General features: G+C 30.7%; 1 protein-coding gene across 5 annotated transcripts in view; it reads left to right on the forward strand.

Moving 5' to 3' along the window:
* The window catches only part of smog (G-protein coupled receptor 158 smog), a 106,391-nt gene extending 91,273 nt beyond the window's left edge, over positions 1-15,118 (forward strand). For 2 of the 5 annotated variants that reach the window (XM_088270760.1, XM_088270761.1), the window contains exons 13-14: positions 1,029-1,049; positions 5,418-5,720. In XM_088270760.1, coding sequence (XP_088126886.1) covers positions 1,029-1,049; positions 5,418-5,591 — 195 coding nt within the window. In that variant the 3' untranslated portion in view covers positions 5,592-5,720. Of the gene's footprint in view, positions 1-1,028; positions 1,050-5,417; positions 5,721-14,015 lie in introns of those variants that run through there. The other 3 variants (XM_088270763.1, XM_088270764.1, XM_088270762.1) reach the window with 3 other exon arrangements.
* The last annotated feature ends 7,032 nt before the right edge of the window (positions 15,119-22,150 follow it).

Here is a 22,150-nt window from a genome sequence, read left to right on the forward strand (position 1 = left end):
ATAATTTTGTAGTTGAACTGAATATATGAATGTTATCAGAATATTAGATTGAATTAGCTGATTTAGGAGTAAAAGAAAGGCATTTCGAAGTATAATTTAGGTTAAGTTAGTATACATGTACATACATGCATAGGATTTGTGACTAGGGCGGTTTTTTTCGGCGTAAATATTATAAATGTTGTGGCTTAAATAAAATAGGTGTTCTTAAATTTAAGATGGGTAGTCAGAAAGTCAGGCAGTCGAATTATGATAGACGGATCAAGGAATATCCTTGTGTTAGTGTAGGTAAATGTGTAAGGTTCTTGACTAAAGGGCCTATTTTTTTTTAAATAAAATGTGTGGCTGTGGATCAATCAGAGTTGGTGTATTTTAATACGAAGTGAGTGTAGTGAGTGCCTGATAGGATATAGGTGAGCCTAATATTGCGTGTTGTTTTTTTTTAATTTGAATATAAAGGTTTTTAGGTGTATACAAAACGACTTGTAGGATCAATCAGCCTATGAGCTCCGTCATATAACGAGCGTTTGCTGAAAACTATGACTACAAGAAAGTAAAATGAGTTAAATAGGGTAAGCTCACAATTCCTGCCATATAACGAGCGTTTGCTGTCGATTTTCTGTTGGAGTATGAAAGCTATCACTGCAAGAAGGTATAAGGAGTCAAGTTGTGTCAGCCCATGAGTCCCGTTATATAACGAGCGATTGCCGTCGATTTTCTGTTGAACTATGAAAGCTATTACTATCAGAAGGTATAATGAGTCAAGTAGGGTCAGTCCATGAGTCCCGTCATATAACGAGTGCTTGTTGTCGATTTTCTATTGGGGTAAAAGGAGGTATAATGAGTCTAGTAGGGTCAGCCTATGAGTCCCGTCATATAACGAGCGGTTGCTGTAGATTTTCTGTTAGGGTATGAAAGCTATTACTACAAGAAGGTATAATAAGCCAAGTAGGGTCAGCCCATGAGTCCCGTCATATAACGAGCGTGTTGTGTTTTCTGTTTGGCGCGGCACCACTAACATCGGCCGACAGAAAAAGGGGAGCCGGGAGAAGGTAAGGAGATTGGTTTCATTACCGTAACAAATCTGGCCACGATCAAACAATTAACGCGCAAAATTCCATGGTAAGGAGTCGCCTTCCTACCCACATTTATACTTTTATCACTTTTAAAATATATTTAACCAATTGAGTGATGCATTTTTTAAACTTTTTTCAAATGCAAACTTCACATATTTGTTTGAAAATCAAATGCATACATTTGATTAATTTGAATTAACTTGTAATTTGATAGAAAGATTGGCATGACCCCCTTTAAAAGTCCTGCGTGTTGAATGTTTAGATTATGTAGAATTAACAAATTATTGCGTTTTGTGTGTTTCCAATATTGCATTTCTATTAATTACACAAATATAAGTATACACTTTTCTATTTAGATGATAAAATAACATTGTCTCTTTTGATCAGTCGATTTCCACAACTCGCCAGTCACTCAAACCACGTTTCGCTTTATTTTTGTATAACCAACACACAAACTAGAATGAGAGTCATCCTTCGCTTGACATTTGTTTTGCTTCGTTTCTCTGCATTTTATTTATGGCACTTGATTTATTTTTCATTATTCACCATAGTATTTAGTAACGCTTGCCGCAACAGTTTTATATTTTCTATTCTGATAAACCTGTCCATTTGAACGGAACGATATCGTTTGTGTTTAGAAAAAGAACGACAACAACAAAAATGTCTTTAAAAAATTGTATCGCGTATCGTGATTTTCGTTGCTTTAAAGTTCTGATATGCGTCTAATAATTTACCTAAATATTCAATGTTAAAGTTACATGATAGATCAATGATTCTTTTATATATTTTAATATCTAAATCTTACCGTTAGCGATGGAATGCTATTCACTCGAGATGAAGTGGGTTCACCGTAAGAAAGCGGGATTCACGGTGCTGTTATATTCTGGTAAAGCAGAAGGATTTTAATATTTCATTACGATTCAAGTGATGTGTTAAATGCATTAAGTTCCGTTCGTCTGGTCAGATTATTTACCAAGCTCTATCACATCGCGCGCGCACACATTCTCGATTGGCAGATGCTGCCGTCATTAACAAGAAACCTCCTACATTAGGGATTTTTAAGGGAATATTCAATAGACGGTTTAACACAAGTCGTTAGAATTCATCGCCTACGAGGTGATTTAATAAATAGTCGTGTTTATATTTGCATTTTTCAATATATGAATAAGATGTTTATTAAAATCATAAATCAATGGGTTAGGTACTTCTAAAAAACGACCACATTTTTATGACATGTGATTTGAATAAGATCTATTTTAATTTTTTTATATGTAACGAAACTGAATAGTAAATATGTAAAGTCTACATTCGAGTGAATATCGAGGCAGTGTAATTAGTATATTATTATTTGTCTTAATTTATATTTACAATTTTAATAGAATTTTCACAATTATTTATGTACATACCTCTTAATCTCTAACTAAAATGTGCTATCCATCATATAAAATGTAACCCTTTACCGGGATATGATATTTTATTTGTCCGATTGATATTAATTAAATTATTCAAAGAAAAACATCCCTGTCTCTGTCAGAGGTACAGTTTTATTTGGCGGATAGTATATGTTGTACTATAGTAAGCAGAATTCAAAGCATAATTCTAGAAGTGCCTATGTTAAATTTTGTTCAATATAGAGTTTAGTATCAGAAAGAACTTTATAATTTCTTAAAATATCTACGTTAGATAACATAAGTAATAAAAGGTATTAACGTATGAAATCGCGGATTCTTTTAATAGCCACGTACCAAAATTTTTTTGTATCTTTTGTTCGGGGCTGGATAAATAAATTTTAGTTTGATTTATACAGTATTCTCCTTTTAAAATCGATTATGTAGATAAAAATTGTGTGTTTTTTGCTTTAATTTTTTTTTAATTTTCACAATAGAAAAGTAGAAAAATCACCTATTTTCATATGAGCTCTGTCGTAGAAGCAATGCGACGCACATGGTACAAAATAAAAGCGTAGTGTATTCTCGCTAAAAAAAAATTGGGTGAATTACTAATAAAATTACTTACGTTTATGTAATTTTGAACTACAAACGAATGCATTGATAATAACGACAAAATAAATGAGTTGATTTTTTTCAAACTACAACCGAGCTAAGCGACCGATTTTCATGTCAATATCAAAATAATATCGATCGCTCTCATCAAGTCTTCAAAATAAAATTAAAATAGGTTAAACAAAAAATAAAGGTATGAACTGATCGAATGCTGCTTTATTGTAATGACAATAAAATATAGCGTTCTATAAAATGTATGGCTCATAATGGATCCTCTACAAGAAATCTAAATGCCTCAAAATCATCTCAGTGGTTGGTTTCAGACATTTAAGCCAAACAGTACCTGAAACGGAAACATAGCTAGAGAAGGCTGACGGTGACAGTCTACTAGCCCTGTGCCCGTGTTATGTATTACAAATACTCATAGTTTTGTAGGACGGTTAAAACATATGTGTTTTATCAAGAAATGATAACGATGGTGGAGATACTTACTATCAAATATCTAAGGTTAGTCTGTCACTCTTCCCCAACGGGTGTAACAGACCTCGCGTGACCACTACTATCTAGCAGGGATTCTCAAAGTTGCTAAAACTGTACCATACTAACCGGATTTTTGACAAACCGACTTTTACTTTTTTTTGGAATTTTGACAACATTTTATCGGGAAAAAATCCAACCAAAAACCCAAGAGACAGTGAAATGTCTTTAAATAATTAATCGATATCCATTCAGCAGATTTCCATAGAGTGCTATAAATCATATGGAATTAAAATGGCTATGAATATTGATAACATGGAATGTCGATCGATTGAAATAAATAGTTATTATGATAAATCTCATATTTTTCTTTCAAATCTGTGATTTCATATTTAATACTTTATATTACAAAAAGCAAACTCATTCGATTGGATTGCCAGTGAAAAACCTCGTTTGAAAATGATAGTCTCTAAAGTCGTCGTAAATTCTTTAATTATTTTATTAAAATAAAACAACTTTGTTTTTAACCACTTTTCATTGGTACTTTTCTCCAACCGGTTTCGGCAAGAACTTTGTCATCATAAGGTTTAAACATGTACTGTTTAACGTCTTTGCTCTTAAGAGTTTGTACGTGTTTAACCCTCATGATGACAAAGTTCTTGTCAAAACCGGTTGGAAAAAAGTATGAATTAAAAGTTGTTAAAAGCAAATTAGTTACATTTTGTAAAGTTTATAAAATGTGCCAAAAAGTATCTGCGAAAAACGTTCACGAAAAAAATCTCTAATCATTTTGATTTTTTCTTAATTTATTCTCGAAAAATCTATGTTGAATTAAAATCGTTTGAATAGAATTGATATTGACATACGCACTTGTAGCAGGCCCTCGAGATAGATCGTAGGGTGGCAATCTAGTACTCGGTAGAGTACCCGGCACTACATAACAGTAAACCCCCCTATAACGTTAGGTTAAGTACCGCGTTATCGAAGGGAACGTTATAGGGAAGAAATGTTTTTAATTTGTATTTTAATTAATAATGACTCATTTCAGTCGTTTCCGCTGGTTAAAGAGTACAAATACAATTTAAAACATTTACCACCTATCATGTTCCCTCGGATAGCGTTTTTTTTCCTCCTTATTATTTTTTTTTTGCATTTAACAATACATTATAAATTACAAATACAAATATATATATATATGAAAAAAGATCCCCCAAAGGCAAGGCCTGTGTGTGGGTATACATATATTTAATCTTATTTTATTTCTGATAAAATTATATACATATGCATATAATTTTATCAGAAATAAATTTACATTAAAAGTCCTAATATAAACTTTAAATATTTGATTTGATCAGAAAACAAAAAATCAAAAAGATGACCATGAAAAAAGCTAGCAAATATGTACTTTATGAGTTATACGTTTAGAAGAGGAAGGTACTTAGATCTGCTGTTTTAATAAATAATTAAAGCAAAGTTTTAAATCGAAACAAACTTAATTAATGTCTAACATTCTTTGTGGAATGAATTAAACAGTTTTGGAGTTTTGAAAAGTCTGGATTTACAAAAAGCGATTTCTAGAAAAATTTTCATTCTGTAGAGAACAACTATGTAATTTTTTCCATATGATTTCTATTTGACCAGCAGCCGGGTTTCATTGTAACCGACATCATCAGACTGGGCATTATTCATTCTTTATCTGGAATTATTCATTCTTTGGTTAGATGTATTATCTATCTCAACGTTATAGGGGGGAGGTTACTGTGTTAGGTACTATGTACTCGGTGGCGTGCCCGCGGTAGGATCAGGCAGGATGTGTAGAGCGCGCGTGGTGTAGAGCCGTGGTGTAGCGTGTTGTGTGGCGCAGGCGCTGCACGGCAAGCAGCGGGCGCGCTGCGCCGAGCAGGAGGTGACGGAGTGCGAGCCCTCGCGCACCCCCGAGGACTCGGTCTGCTCGGGCGAGGGGCCCTCGGCGCTCACGGACGGCCCCTCCGTGGCGTACAGCGAGCCCTGCTTCGGCACCCCCCGCCAGGCCAAGTGACGCCACCCGCGCCTGATGCCCGCCGTGCGCTTCCTGGCCTCGCGCGCCCCCGGGCCCACCGGGCGCCCCGAGGGCGGGACCTCCGCGCTCGTGGACACGCCCTGCTGACTGCGAGTGCTACATCGGCCGTTACACAGACTGCGAGTGATTCCGTGCGATCGTGATCAAAACACATTTTTGTTAGCTTTCCAATTGTATATACATACGCCTATAAGTGTTTGTCTTAGATTATTTTAAGGGACACCAAAGTAAAACCTGTTTATGGGTTATCTTTCTTCGTCTTTAGCTAAATACGTGTACGTCAGATTGATATAATTTTGAAAACAGTTCCTTAACTACTATTTTACGTTGCTCTACATATGACTGTTTTTTCAATTGTATTTTATTTTCAAATCCAAACAAAACATGAATTTACAGACATTCTTTTTTATCTGCGAATTAACATCTATTCGGTCAATGGATTTGAAAAATTCATTTTAAAAATCACGTACGACCGATATAGAAATTGGTTTGAAGTTTATTGGAACCCTATGAAAAAAATCGAAAATATCTTGAAAGAAAGAGTAAACAAATCTCTTTAATAAGTTTATCGCGACTTCAATTCCTTTGTCTTCCAAAACTTATCCATACCCAATGGTGTATAGAGCATTGCATTAGAGTTGAAAATCACGTTAATTTATTTTTACCACTCTGGGAATCGAACCCGAGACCTCGAACACAGTGGTCTAATGTGCTAACAACTACACCAGGGAGGACAACACTACCACCACCACCTGGACCTCACTCTAAACATTGGATAATTATTTTACAATTCGGTTCGAACCTTCTAACATCACGGATAAGGAGGAATGCCTGTATATTATTTATGTTTATACATATATCCATGGGCAACAGCAGAATTATCCTATGTAAACCCTTTTTCTAAATTTACCTGGACAATATTAAAATTTAAGGTACTTTATTATTTAAATCAATTGCATGTTTAATCAAAATATCTAACTTTAATTGACTTAGTAAAATATGTTGTTATTTTGCCAGTGCACCGAGAGTATGAAATGTTGTCACTATACCAAAATGTTGGTTAAGATAATTTGGCTGTTAACCGTCGATATTATAGTAGTTTTTGTTCAGATCCAAATTGTTGACGCCATCTTTTGTTTCCTTCTGAAAAGTTATTCGAAACTAGTCGAATAACAATTACAAATGGAGTTCACTTTTCTGATAATAATTATACTATAATTTACTGTACCCAGCCAATGTACATTCGACCAATCACGGAAAATTAAAGGGGGTTTTTCAATAATAAATACTTAACAAATAAAAGCATTCCTTTAATGAATTCCAGATTCTGTTCACCAAAATCATCAACACTCGTTGCCTCCTAAAAAATAATTTCTTACAAGAAAGAAAGCTTGAAAGAAATTAATTGATCTGAATGAAAAATTGTGTTTTTGCTGAAATTTTTTTTTGTTGCAATAAACCTGCAAACTATGGTTGAAAATTGAGATTTTATACATGTGTTATGATTATTGCTGCGCCATCTGCTGGGATTTTTGCGAAATAATTTCTATCCATTGTTGTTGAACTAGCCAGTTATACAAAATACACTATACGCCTACTGAAAGGCAAGTGGTCGAACATCTATATAGAAGCGAATTGTTTTTTTGCGAATTAACTTCTACCTTACCGACTTAACGAAACACACTATACGCCTTTTTATAGGCAACAGGTCGAACTTTAGCAACCTTTTTTTAATAACAGCCTTGTAATTTCATGACTACATTAATTATGTAAAAAATAAATGATTTGAACCCTACGTAATTAAAAATTCAATGAATTATTCTGGCTAGATTGCTTATATTAGTGGATGTTAAATTTATTCTTATAAATAAATACAATCAAAGCTAATCAATGTATTGAGTGTTAGGATAATTTCTACCATTATAAATCTTGTCTTTAGTTTATTTCATGAAATTTGTATGAAATATTTAACTTTCTGGTGATTAAGTATTTATAAACCCTAAAATTATGATGTAATTTAAAATGGTGCCAAACACACATAATACCTATCCAATGAGGTATCAAAGTTCCCTTGCATATTTCTAATATTAGTACTTAAATGTTATTTTGTAACGATACATAGGTTAAACATAGACATGATAACTGAGATGAGTGCATTTTATTTTGTTACCTTAATTTTCTGTCAAACAAATGAGAATTCAAATGTTACATATCGCACTTACAATTTGTTTACAAACCTTCATAACTCCATCGCTTAATAGTAAATATAATGTATTAAGAAGAAGTACTCAATCCGGTGTAGGAACGTAAAATAAATATGATTCTAATAAATTATAAAGTTTATAAAATTGACGGGTATTTGAATAGGTATTGTTGTTATTATCAAATTATATTTTATAATAATTTTAAGTAAAATAATGATTGTGAACAATGCACGTCATTAAGTAGTACGTGCGGGACCAAAGTCTGTCCTCTCCTTTACTGATGTGGAAAGTGTAAAATCGTTTTGGATATTTTAAATGAAAATTGTTCTAAGCTCGGAATTTCTCATAAAACACCTCAAATGTTGTTACATTTAAATGTAAATACATTTAAACGCATTTTTCAAACTTTCCTTGGATATCCGTCACGCAAAACGTTATTGTTTTTATTATATATTAAATAAACTAAGTAATGTCGTAATAATAACGCTATTTATGTATCTAACAATATCGATTCAAACTTCAAAATCTGTTTCTTGAGGGTGATGTATTGTTTTGATCGTTGATGATAGTATGAATAAAGTACATTGGATTGAAACATTCTACTTCATGTATCTCTTCATGGATAAGACTAAGGTAATTTGATAGTATGAATTATAATTTACGAATATTATTGATTAAAAATTAATAGTTTATTATATAGCTTCTACTACTTATTGTATTAATGTAACTAAATCTCTTTTGTAGTTAGTGAAATATATTTTTTGTGACAATGTAAACTATAATAAATAATGAAATGTAAATTTAAGCCGATTGTTAGTGTAATGCGATCGGTGTGTAAAATATAATCTTTTAAATATGAATTGTGATAAATGATAGAATCATGCATTTATAATATAATATAACGTGTGGACGTTAACAAACAAATGAATATTTTGATTGTTTGTATAGTTGTTTTAAAGCTCTTTTATTAACAGTGTAAATTCAATATTTAATCTGAAAGTAATATGGGTTATTTTACGTTCGTAATGAATTTTTCTTATTGTTTTTTATTCATACACAAGTAATTAATAAATGTTTTAGTCTATGAAAAACACTACTTCTTCTGTGTAGGATGTCCTAAGTCTCAAAATAGATATAAATTTTAACCGAAACTTTTTGAAAATACTTCTGTAAACATTCTTTGTAATTTCCCCGAAATTATGAATAGTACCCGTACTTCGTAATCCATAGAAATGGGGTAAGATTAATATAATATCTGTCTACTATATTCTAATTTATGTATTACTAAATACCCGACAAAAATGTCATTAGCATTTCCTTGAGTCGACCCTTTAAATGAATACAATTCTTATTATATGTACTTATTATTACTTATTATATCTAACAAATCTCTCATAGAAAACTAATCTCTTGCGAATTGAATTGCGAGCACTAGCAACTAAATTTGGATTACGAGTACAGGAAAATTAACTCTGAAATTGTAGTACTCCCGTTGAAGTAAAACATAAATATTTTTATATTATTTTGTATGAAACCCGATCCTCGAGTGTAGAGTAAGGATGACAGTGAAGGGCGAAGGATTGCGAAGGAAAAGGATGTGTATGTAATTTTTATTGTATATTGTTATTTAATGTGTACCCATTTTGATAAAAGTGATCCGATTTTTTTAACCACTCAGCGTGTTCTAGAGAGTAAAGATGTGTTTTATTGTTGAACGATTAAGGCAGTTTTTATTTAACTTTAAGAGTAATTTAATTTAATTGATAAACAAACGTCCATAAATTCATGAAATAAATAACGCTAGTTTTATTTTAAATTTCCCCACCTATTTGTGCCTTTACTATTTTTTTGATGGTAGCAACATATTTTCACGGATTATCAAAACAGAAATCTTGCAAATGAGTATTTTTGTAAATGATTTCTAAAACTGAAATGAATTTTCAACATAAACCTGTTTAGATCAAAGTGATGTCACTGTACTCGAGTTATTAAGTCATTAAGAGATATTCCCCAGCAGTTTTCAGCAACAAAAGGTTCTCTACAAATTTTCTCCTGCTACGAGGTGCAATTAGCTGAAATAGGAACACGAAGTTTCTAGTAAAATGTGCAGAGTGCTGAACGTTCCAAGGGGAAACTTTGCTCACTAAATGGATAGGTCTTAATTGGCCCCATTCGAGCTTTCGCGAAATAGTAATCGTGAAATATTTTTCAGTGTGTTATATAGTACCAAATAAACGAATATTAAATACTTGATAACATTTACCAAAGGTGCAGTACGTACTTATAATTTTACTTGATAGACATACTAAAAGTACAAACTGAGTCTTGTCTTTCAAACGACCCCTCAAGATGAGTCTCCTCGGCCCGGGACAGAAGATTCTCACCCCCTCATCCCCTCACCCCTCACCCCTCGCCAACACTCCTCGTGTCCTCAAGTGGCTCCCACAAGTATCCACTCTGAGCCATGCAAGAGAGCACTTAAGCTGTCCTTTTCAACTTCCTTTGTGCCGGAGCTCACCTTTTGTATCGTTTAATTAACCGCAAGATCACGACTAAGCAAAATGTGTTAATATCAGCATTTTTCTTGTTATAGAGAGCCTAAAAAAATAAGTATTTGAGAACAAACCACTTGTAATAGAGTAAGTATTTAAAATATTTTCTTTCTATCTTATTTAAAGCGTGTTAATATATATTTTTTTAAATATTTTTCATTGGTAATATAATTTACTGAGCGTAAACATGCGGATTAAAGTATATATATATATATATATATATATATATATATATATATATATATATATATATATATATATATATATATATATATATATATATATATATATATACATATATATATATATATATATATATATATATATAATATATATATATATATATATATATATATATATATATATATATATATATATATATATATATATATATATATATATATATATATATATATATATATATATATATATATATATATATATAATATATATATATATATATATATATATATATATATATATATATATATATATATATATATATATATATATATATATATATATATATATATATATATATATATATATATATATATATATATATATATATATATATATATATATAGATATATTTATATGAATGATACTAAAAATAATTTTTATATTATGAAACCAAAATGTTTACTGATATCTTCATAAAGGCACAGAAGTTATTGATACGGGAATATGAAAGTCTGCTCATTTATAAAGCTCACAATAAGCAATCAGTTGATTAAAGCTATTGCTCAATGCACTGCACATAAAGTAACCTTTTATGTGACATAAGTCTCCCATATTCCTGAATCAGTAATATCGTCGTCTCTTTGAGATTTTAATAATTTTTAGTTGATAACAACCACTTGTAGGTCTAATCCAGTATTTGTGTGCAAATATTCGAAAACACTTCAAATATTGTGTATATTATGTATGTATACAGTAACATATACCGTCGAATTAAATCATAAAACGTCTTCCTTCATCTAGGGTTACTTTGCAGAAAAGTAAAACCATATAGACAGGCACCGTGGCGTAGTTGAGTAGACGCTCGACTGCGAAATTAGCGTCGCAGGTTCGATTCCCGCAAATTGCAAAATTAATTCAATAAAGATTTATTTTCATTAGTTTGGGTGTTTGTGATGTATTTTTCACACTTAACTTCCCTATCCTTACTATCCTAACTTCAGTCAAGCATCTAAAATAGACGTTTTGCGGGTTATTCCTTTAAAAAAAAAATTGAAAATATTTAAATTCACCGGCAAGCAATTTTTTTAACATTGAAAATACACTTTATTGTTTTCCATATAGGTTTAAATAAAATTGTGATTTTGAAACCTGTAGAACATGGTTATATGTTTATGTTGTAAAGCAAGCCTGGATAGAGTTTAACACTTTACGGATTAAATCGACGGCATATGTGTAAAACAAAATAACAAGTACTATCTTAGCATGTGATGTGGTGGTATATTTAAATGATCTCTCTGTTGATATTAATAACTGTGGTATTGGTTTTCATTTTCTATATCGAATTGTATAGTGGATACACTTCGTTGATCAAATATAATCAGAATATATGTAATATATATATATATATATATATATATATATATATATATATATATATATATATATATATATATATATATATATATATATATATATATATAAATATAAATATAAATATATGAATATAGATATATATATATATATATATATATATATATATATATATATATATATATATATATATATATATATATATATATATATATATATATCTATATTGAAAGGTTAGTAAAATTTTATGATTTTAATTCATAAATATGTGGTTCTCGTAAAAAAATTATTAAACTTCTTAAAAGTATCACTACTCAATTTCGTTTGAAAAAAATATGCGATGAGTGAAGTCATTACAAATGATTTTAGAAAATTGTGTGCTCTCTGTATGGGTTCAAATCAAATATACGAGTATTTTTAGGAAATTTTAGACTTCTTTTATCAAAAAATATCCCTTTTTTACTTTTAGAGAAAAGTTAATAGCAAATCTAGGTAATTGTGTAAAAATACTTGTAATCTTTCCTAATGCCCTTCAGGGAACAATATGATATCCGTACGTTGTACAATGATGGTCCGGTCCCGTTGTTAGGCACAGTTACTCTGACCTAATACGTTGAGAGTATTTCATACGTGACTTCCGTTAATACACATTATTAGGAACTACATGCGAAGACCATGGACCAAAAGTCAAACGATTCATATTGACCCAGTGATCTGTATACAAACTTTATGGAAACGTGAGGAAAATTGCCATGCATTCGTGTTTTGAAAGAAAGATTACATGCATATACATACCGTCATTAGTTTTACAATATAACGCGCGCGTTAGAAGTGAGACATTTAAGGTTCCTCGAAACAGATGATTTTATGAATTGCTACTTGCATTTGTTGACAATTTTCTTATATCAGAATTAGAAAATAGTTGTGTAGAATTTAATTGACAAAAATCTCTCTCAATTAAATAAATTCAATTTAATTAATTCATCGATTTCCATTAGTTTATACTCATAGCAAGAATTTATGGGTTTGTGATAGCTAAACTATGATACGAATAATTAAGCCTACAAATTTTCGAAATGACGAGAGAAAATTACATCGACGATGGTGGCTAGTTTTCTTGCAAAATATAGACTGCAGCAAATTAAATCACGCTAATTATGTCTAACAAAGTGAACATCACGCCGCTTGCTTGTAGTTGTAGGCAGAGAGAATAAAACGCCACATCTCTCTGTCTTTGCATACAATACTTGCCTCTTCTACATTCTCACATCTCCTCATGGTAAACATGTCCCCTGATTATTCAGTCACCTGATTTGTCAACTTTAAAATAAGGTTTTTGATTAAATTCATTATGCCAAGTCTTCCTCGGCTTTCTAAAGGTTCTACGTCCAGCTGTAAGTGCTTCAATAATGTTTTTCTCTTTTCCCTAATTCGTTTTCTCCCTGTGTCAAAAAGATCTCGTTACACCTTTCATTACGTATTTTACCGATAATGGTTACCCTTAATTACCGATAATGCTTATGCCTTGCATTATTTCTCTATTTCACATTCTAATATACACCATACACCGTGTTGCCGTAAATTTGTATGAGTGATCGCATTTGGACTGAATTCAGTCTCCTTTATCCTTTTTTGCTGATTCTACGCTCCACTTTCATAGTTTGGTACTAGGACTCCGTTGTGCACTGCTAGTTTAGCTTCCGATGCTAACATCCTAAGCTAAACTTGCTAAAAGCATAAGCTTTTATTTTCTATAAATTATTTCACCGGACTATTTCCTCTTCACCATATTTCTTTTATATTTAACAATTTTTCATAACTGGAAAACTCTTAAAAATACAAATCTCCCACTCAGACCGTTTCCTACTCTGAAATAATGAATTAATAAATTTTTACCTCCATTATATTTTCAAATACCTCGAAAACATTCCTCAATTTATATTAGTGTGATTTTTTGCTTTATGTGTAAGGGCTTTACAGCATACACCTCTGCCATTTGCAATATAATAAAATATGATTAATTCACTAGTTATGGGTGCATTAACTTGTTATTTTTAAAAGTTTTAAAAACATAATTCATGTTTCATCCTTAGGTTTGGGAGCAGCGACCTCGGAGTCTATCAACATCCCTGATGCAAACTTCAGCTGCCAATAATAATGCTTAAAATCTAGACATCGTGTTTAACTAAGGTTTTTCATAGGTAATGTAAATGTACTGAATCGTGAATTCAATAAGACCAAAATCAAATGCATTATTAAAATAATAATAATATATTTACATTGAACCTTTTTCCACTTATTTGTTTTACTGGAAGCCGGGTTTTGTTGTAATCAACATCGCCCGGTTTATCGTAACTAGTAACTTGTATAAGTGGAAAATGGTATGAAGATAATGTTTTGTTACTTAATTTTAAAATACAGTTACACCTGTAGTAAGTACAACAAATATATTAAAATAGGCAATTTGCTTGAAGAAGTTAAATCTCTCATACTTCAAAAATGAATTATATTGAATATTTGTTGGTAATAGGAAAACTCAATACTTATTTTCCTATGTAAGGGTTGGCATTAAGCAATGATCATAATGGCTTAGTACTTCTAGTGCCTTGGTAGAGGTAATAAAAATATGAACAGTAAAAAAACGATGATGGAAAGCGAAAAGGCTATAAGCGCCACTTTTGTTTTATATTTTAATAATTTATTTAATTTAGTTATCTTACACTGCATATCGTATATTTTTGGTGGTTTATCCGGATTTACAAATAAATAACTTCATTGAAAAACTAGTTTTTTTGTTTCTATTAAAGAGATAAAACTTTAATAAAAACTAAATTTCATATGTCTACCTAAACTTAAAGGTTCATTTTAACTTTTGAAATTGATAGAATACTAGGTTTATAGAGGACTTGATCATTACATCTCAACAGAATCACAAGAAAAAAGGTTAACAAAACTATAAATAATAAATTTTAAAACTTAGTTTTCTCTGTCGACTTCTCGCTTTCCAGTATACATGTATATTCCGATTTGTAAGAAAAAATAAATGTATTTACTTATAATATTTTCATACTTATTGATTAGGATAGGCAAGGTAAGGTAAGGTTAGGTTAGATTTGATGGGTTAGGTAAGAATAGGTTTGGTTAAAGGGCTTATCCATAATTTTTAGTTATAGCTTGTGATAAAATAAATTTTATCGTGAAATCCATCCAGTTTTTATAAATATTATTAAAATATTTAAAAAAATGAACATTTCAATGTATAAACTGATTAAATTGAAATTAAGGGAAAAATGTAACAAAAATGATGTGGAATAAAAATCTGGAACTTTTATAATGAAATTATTTATCGTATATCCATAGTTTACAGTTAAAAGAAAAAAAAAATATAGTAAAAATGTATTTGTTAATTGTTATTGATAAATATAATTAAATATATAATATTATATATATATATATATATATATATATATATATATATATATATATATATATATATATATATATATATGTATATATATAAATAACATATATATATATATAAATATATATATATTTAATTTATTATTAGATTAAAACCAATATTTTTAGCTTTTCCACTTTTTTATTTGACCAGCGACCGGGTTTCGTGGTTACCGACATCATCAGACACCAGTCTGATGATGTCGGTAACGACGAAAACCGGTCGCTGTTCAAATAAAAAAGTGGAAAAGCTAAAAATATTGGTTTTAATCTAATAATAAATTAAAAATGCAATTCCATCACGAAGTGTCAGTGGATAATATAAATATATATATATATATATATATATATATATATATATATATATATATATATATATATATATATATATATGTGTGTGTGTGTGTGTAATAAATGATAATTTACATTCTTTATCGCATTACACTTGAAAAACTCATTTATTTAGAGAATAATCAAGCCAAGTATGTTTTTAATGGATACTCCGTTAGGAACGCCTAAAAAGCTGAATAATTTATTTATTCATAAGTAAGTCGGTAAAATTTATTAATCTCCGATTAGCACTTAAGAAAGATGTTACTTACACGTAACTGTATCACAATGCGCAATAAATAATATGTAGAGGCATCATAAAATTTTCTCATCAAACCCGAGTTGAACTTTAAACCGACCAACAATTCAGACAAAAGCAAATAATACATCATCTTGGCCTTTCTCATAAATCTTCACTTGAGTTCATGTCTAATTAAAATGGTAAAGGTTTTTTCGAACTAAATGATGCTAGATTTCAATCTCCTATAGATAACTGTTTTAATGGAAAAATTCTAATTCGGATGGGCAAATGCCCATTCAAATTCAATACACACATATTTTCAGCAATAAAAAGTTTTTAATAAAAAAAAGGTCTGAAATTATTAAAAAGTGTTTAGCTGAACAATTTTAGTGTGTCCAAATACTTGTTCACGGTTAATACTTGTTTTGACAGTCGTAAACCACGTAAATTCCCAGACCTCCATATTCTTCTTCATCTATGTTGAGATGCCAAAAAAAATGCTCTACCGACATTGTAATATTTATGTTGAAATGATCACTTTACCATCGTAAAATTTTGCTATTAAGATGATAGTGCATCAACCTAGATTAAAGGTTCTCAAAGGAAGTGATACCGCCCTTTGGTGGAGACTGGAGAGATTCTGCGAGATACTAGAGGCTCCAGGACAGAATGGAGGCTAAAAAATTTGCAATATATTTGTATTCCTTTCCTCTATCCATAAGGGGATATTCGGGAAATTTCGATTCCTAAATCAACAAAATATTGAAAAAATTACATGCACTTAATGTAAAAAAAGTTTACATTTAGACCTGAAGATGAAAGCTTAGCTTCCAAAACTAGTTGTTATAAATAAACCCAAGTGGTAAAAAAACAAGTGTTTTCTTTAATAATTTACACTAAATGCAATAATGCACTAAAATGGAAAGCTTTAGGCTTGAGAGTATTATTTTATACATAAATGGAAACATTCCTTGAAACCAGTGTGTATATTATTTAGGAGTAATAAAATACATCACAGGAATATTGACAATGCGTAAAAAAATTCAAAACATTGAATATCAAGTAATATCATTGATTATCATTTAATAGTAGCAAGTATCAAGAGAGAAGAAGAGAGCATAAGTTACCAGGAATTATAAAAGGATGCAGGAGAAGAAAAAAAACAAAAAGGGAATAAGGTAAGTACGAGGTAAGTAAAACAAATAATATTCACCGAATAAAATTACGATCCAAGCCAGACAATAAAATCCAAGTATACACCTATATAGAGCTATCTATTTAAACAGCATTCAACGAAAAATGCATAATTAATATGTTTTTATCTTATTTTTTACTACAATATATCAAACCACAGACAATATTTTTAAAATACTGAGGGTTCAGTAAACATAATGCAATTTAAGTTAAATCATAGTAATTGTAAAATAAAAATACCCGAGAACACTTATGGTTCGCGGTTTGTCTAATGCACATACTAGTATGCATACGTGAATTTGTAAAACCACAAGAGTTAAAATTATAAATAATTCGGGTAATCGTGTGGTTTATTCGTTACAAAATTGTCAGAGAGAAAATACGTAATAATAATAATAATAATGATGACCGCCTCCGCAGTGTTGTGGTTAGCACATTTGGTACCACGCTAGAAGTCCCGGGTTCGATTCCCTGGGGAGTCAAAAATATTTTTTTTACTCTAATGTTTATTTAAAATTACGCTGTACTTTTTTGATGCAGTGCCCTATGCACATTAGGTGTGAATTATTGTCAATAGTTGAAGCAGTAAATGTAATAATGTAAATATTTTTTGATAATTTATACAGCGTCATTTCTTTAAAATATTGACATAAAAATTACTCTTTAAAATATTTATTGACCATGAATCGATTTCAACTAGAAACCATGATCAAAATGATTTTAGATAAATATCCCATCTAGTGTTAATTTTAAATATTCAATTTAATGAATTGAAAATACAATAAATGCTATCGGGATCTCAAAAGTTTAATGAAAATAATAATTTCATTAATTGATTCGGCAGTCACTTTGTGTTAAAATCTATCCATTTTTAATTAATGTTTTACTTAATAAATACCACTATTTCTTAAAATCTACAGATTTGAAGAAAAAGTGGTATTTACGAAGTAAAACATTAATTAAAAATAATAATTCATGAAATTGTAAAACTGTATATCAAAAAATACTTTTGAAAACATTATCTACTAACAGCATTAAACTATATAATTTATTAATTACATGTCATTGTTTTAATCATATAAAAAAGACAATCTCCCCTCTCAAAGTTTTCCCTTAAGTTTAGTCTAATCATCATACGTCACGATTCACAGAGGTCGATTACAGGATCAATTTTCTTATATTTGTATATAGGTACGAGGGGCGTTCAATATATTATCAGCATCGATATAAAGGAGTCAAACAATGAAATAATAATTAACTACCTCCTTGTATGGTTCATATTAGCCCCATAAATACCGAGAATCAAAACAATCGGTCTTCATTATTCATTCAGTAGCAGCTACTGTCGCCGAAATATAACCATGATGAGTCTTATTTCCATGTTAAATAAACTAAAGTATAGTGCCGTAATATGATTCTTCATCTAGATCTTCATCATCATCTTGCTAGCAAGAAAAAAGTCAAGAGTTTACAGATATATCCTTCATTATTGTTGGTTTCAAAGAGGTTCACTGAATATAAATGAGAGAGAGAACATAGAAGACGACAATTAGACTGATCAAGACTGACAATCAAGGCCAGCAATGAAGAAAATTTGTCTAAAAAAAATAACTTAATAACTTTTTACTTTTTGCATTTATACACTTTAAAGGATTTCAATACAAAAAGTAATATGTGCATAGACATTAAGGTTGAGATCTCGAGTTTTTCTCTTAAGCGTTCAAATCAGAATCCGTTCAGCCGCGGTCAGGGCTGCACGTGTGTTCCCGCCCATTTTTTTTAAAAAGGAATTTATGTTGGATATTTTTTTGTTTTTTAGAATATGTTTGGAAAAATATTTTTTATAACTCATTAGCTTTCAAAAGTTCTTTTCTTTTCAAAACCATATAATTATTTCGAAGAAAAAAATATTTTTTCAATGCAAAAACTGTGTTCTTTTACGTAATTGTTCAAAAAAGATCAATTACGTAAAATGTTACCTGAATTTAGAGAAAATAAAGTTGCGACTTAACGAATACCAGGTCTTAAGAGTTGCATTAAAAAATTAACTTTTAATCCATTTTCTTTAATACCCATACCGAGAATATATTGAACAGCCCTCGTATTTGTACATTTCTACGGGAACGTTTGTTGGTGTGGGAGAAGGTTCAGTGGTATGGTATAGCGATGGGCACAATTGTGTAGTACAATGTAATGTAGTGGTGTATCAGTGTACTACACGAAAACTTCCTGTCCCGCCCCTGGAGCCGTGTGCCCCGCAGCTAATCTGTAATGGCTACACCACTGGACCGCAGATATTTTACAGGACTTTTCAATAGGAATAAATAATTAATCAGTACAAGTAATGCTATTTAAGTAAAGGGTTACAATATAATTTACATGAATATGTAAATTATTATGTAATCGACTGTGAAACTGGTCGTAATCTCCCGCCAAATAATTTTGCAAAATAAATTGAAGGATAGATTTTTCGATGTATCTCAAAAGAGACGACTTATATTTTCATACGAAGGTAATATAGAATTATGGACTCATTATCTGGAATTAACTGACTTAAGTAATCTTTTTATTCACTGTGTAATGTTCAAATTTTTGACAATTTTTTTCAACATGTATATTGTCTTAACTCTTAAATGTTGTATTTAGTAATCAACAATATGTTTCATATCTCAATTGAAACTGCCACGTTTTGAAAATTTTAAGTAAATACCTTTTCTTTTCAGACTGAATTTTTTTAATCTTCTAACCCCTATCCTCACCCAATGGTACATAGCACACTGCATTGTTTAGACGCAGTGTTATATTTTTTCTTCATAAATTGCATGAAGGCAAGGTGATATTAAAAAACACTTATATTTATTTTGACCAGCCCGGTAATTGAGCCCGGGACACCAGCACGGTATTCAAAAACACTTTCCACTACACTACAGAGGCGAAAAAATAAGGCGGGATAGTTAAAAATAAAACAAGGAATTACTTCTCTAAATAAGTAAGTAAGTATGTAAGAAATATATTTATACTATTTATTCGAATAATATGTATAATAATAATAATAATAAAACCCTTATCCGCACCCCAATGGTGCATAGGGCACTGCGTCATATAAACGCAGTGTTATCTTGATCGTTTACACATGAAGGAATGGTGATCAGCCCTCCACTTCAGATACCAGTCCAGGGTAATATTGAATAAATATGACAGTGAAAAAATCACTTATATTTATTTTACCCCCCTTGGGATTCGAACCCGGGACCTCCAGAACGGTAGCCGAGCGCGCTGACCATTACACTACGGAGGCGGACAAAATTTATTCGAATAATATGTATTATTTTTTATTTATGCACTATTAGAACAGTAAACCCCTTATAACTTTGAGATAGGTACCGTATTTATCAATGGGAAAATTATAGGGGGCTAATGTTTTGCATTGTATTTTAATTTTAAGTAACTCATTTCAGTCATTTAAAATTAAAATACAATTTAAAGTGTAAAAATACGATAAAAAAATTAACCACTGATGACATTCCCTCTTTCCATACCAATCTCAACGTTATAGGGGGTTTTACTATATTTTTATTTAGACCTAAGGGTTGATTGGAATGTGTTTTTAGGACATTTAAAGAAAACAATTTTTTTAGTATTTTAAGTTAACTATATTGTATATCTTCAAGAATTTAGAATTGATTAAGGTTATATGAATGCAAAATCATTACTTATTTATTATCATGAAAAAAACAAGTATTATTATTCGAAAGGTTGAAAACTTCTGGCTACCCGTTATGCAATGACGTCGTGCTTTATTTGTTATTGCGTTGAATCATGTCCGCTCCACTCCGTAACCATCGATCTCTCATCCTTCCCTAAGAGCACCCCCCTATTCAGAGTCACGTGGATGGGCAAGGGATCAAAAAGCTCTGATCAAATCATTATTACATTTTCTTTAACCCTTTTTTAAAAATTAAAGAAAAGGTATTGTTTAATTATTTTTTTGAATATACTTAATATTTTTCGAACGGAGAAAAAACATTCAGGTTTTACCTAAACGGATCCGTTGCACAGTGAAAACTTAAATAAGTGGCTTGATATTTATTTTTAATGCATTTCATTATATTTTTAAACTTTAAACACGATCTCCTGAAAAATCAAGTTTTTTTTTATATGACGTTGTTGAAAGGAGTGAGCGATATGTTTTCCGGTTAATATATACATTTGACATGGAGAGGTCATGTGAGAAGAGCGAGTACGGATCGAGTGGTGAGGGTGACAGCAGCATAGGCGGGATCAGACCCCCAGGAAGACCACCTAAACGATAGAAGGATAGCTGGTCTTCCACCTTCCAGGACCGACCCGAGAATGACAGGACCTAGTCCTAAAAGAAGAATAAGAAGAAGAAGAAGAGAATGAAATGAATTTTCGTAACATTTTGAGTGTGTCCAAATAATTGTTCACAAATCTGGGTTTTCTCCACTTGGCAGTCATATTTACATTTTTAACATCTCAACGTAGACGAAGAAGAATATAGAAGACTGGGTATTTACATATTATTTTTTAACATCTCATCAAAGATGAAGAAGAATATGGAAGTCTGGGCATTTACGGGGCTGACGACCGTCATCGGCTGGTTTAAGTGATCACTTTACACACGTGTAACATTCACCAATTCTACCCATTATTGACAACCACACTACTCAAATTCTTGGAAGTTCTATATATATGAACCAATTTAGAAACCTTGTTCTTGAATCACTAGAACTTCACTAGAGACATATATTGGTGGGATGTAAAGAAGCTTTTTATTAAGCATTTACATGTTATAAGCCTAAACACAGACTTACATATTCACATTCATATATTTTGAAATGTCAAAAATGTACATTTTAATAAAAATTTGAAATGCCAAAGCTTAAAATTTAAATGTTTTTGTTTCATCAGACAACATTTGGATATCTTCATTATTATTATTATGACGTACTTCATTGCGAGATCTTCATTTTTTTGATAGTA

The sequence above is a fragment of the Brachycentrus maculatus genome, unplaced genomic scaffold, assembly GCF_059751285.1.
Source record: "Brachycentrus maculatus isolate JH-2025_06_01 unplaced genomic scaffold, ASM5975128v1 h1tg000395l, whole genome shotgun sequence".
NCBI lineage: Eukaryota > Metazoa > Arthropoda > Insecta > Trichoptera > Brachycentridae > Brachycentrus > Brachycentrus maculatus.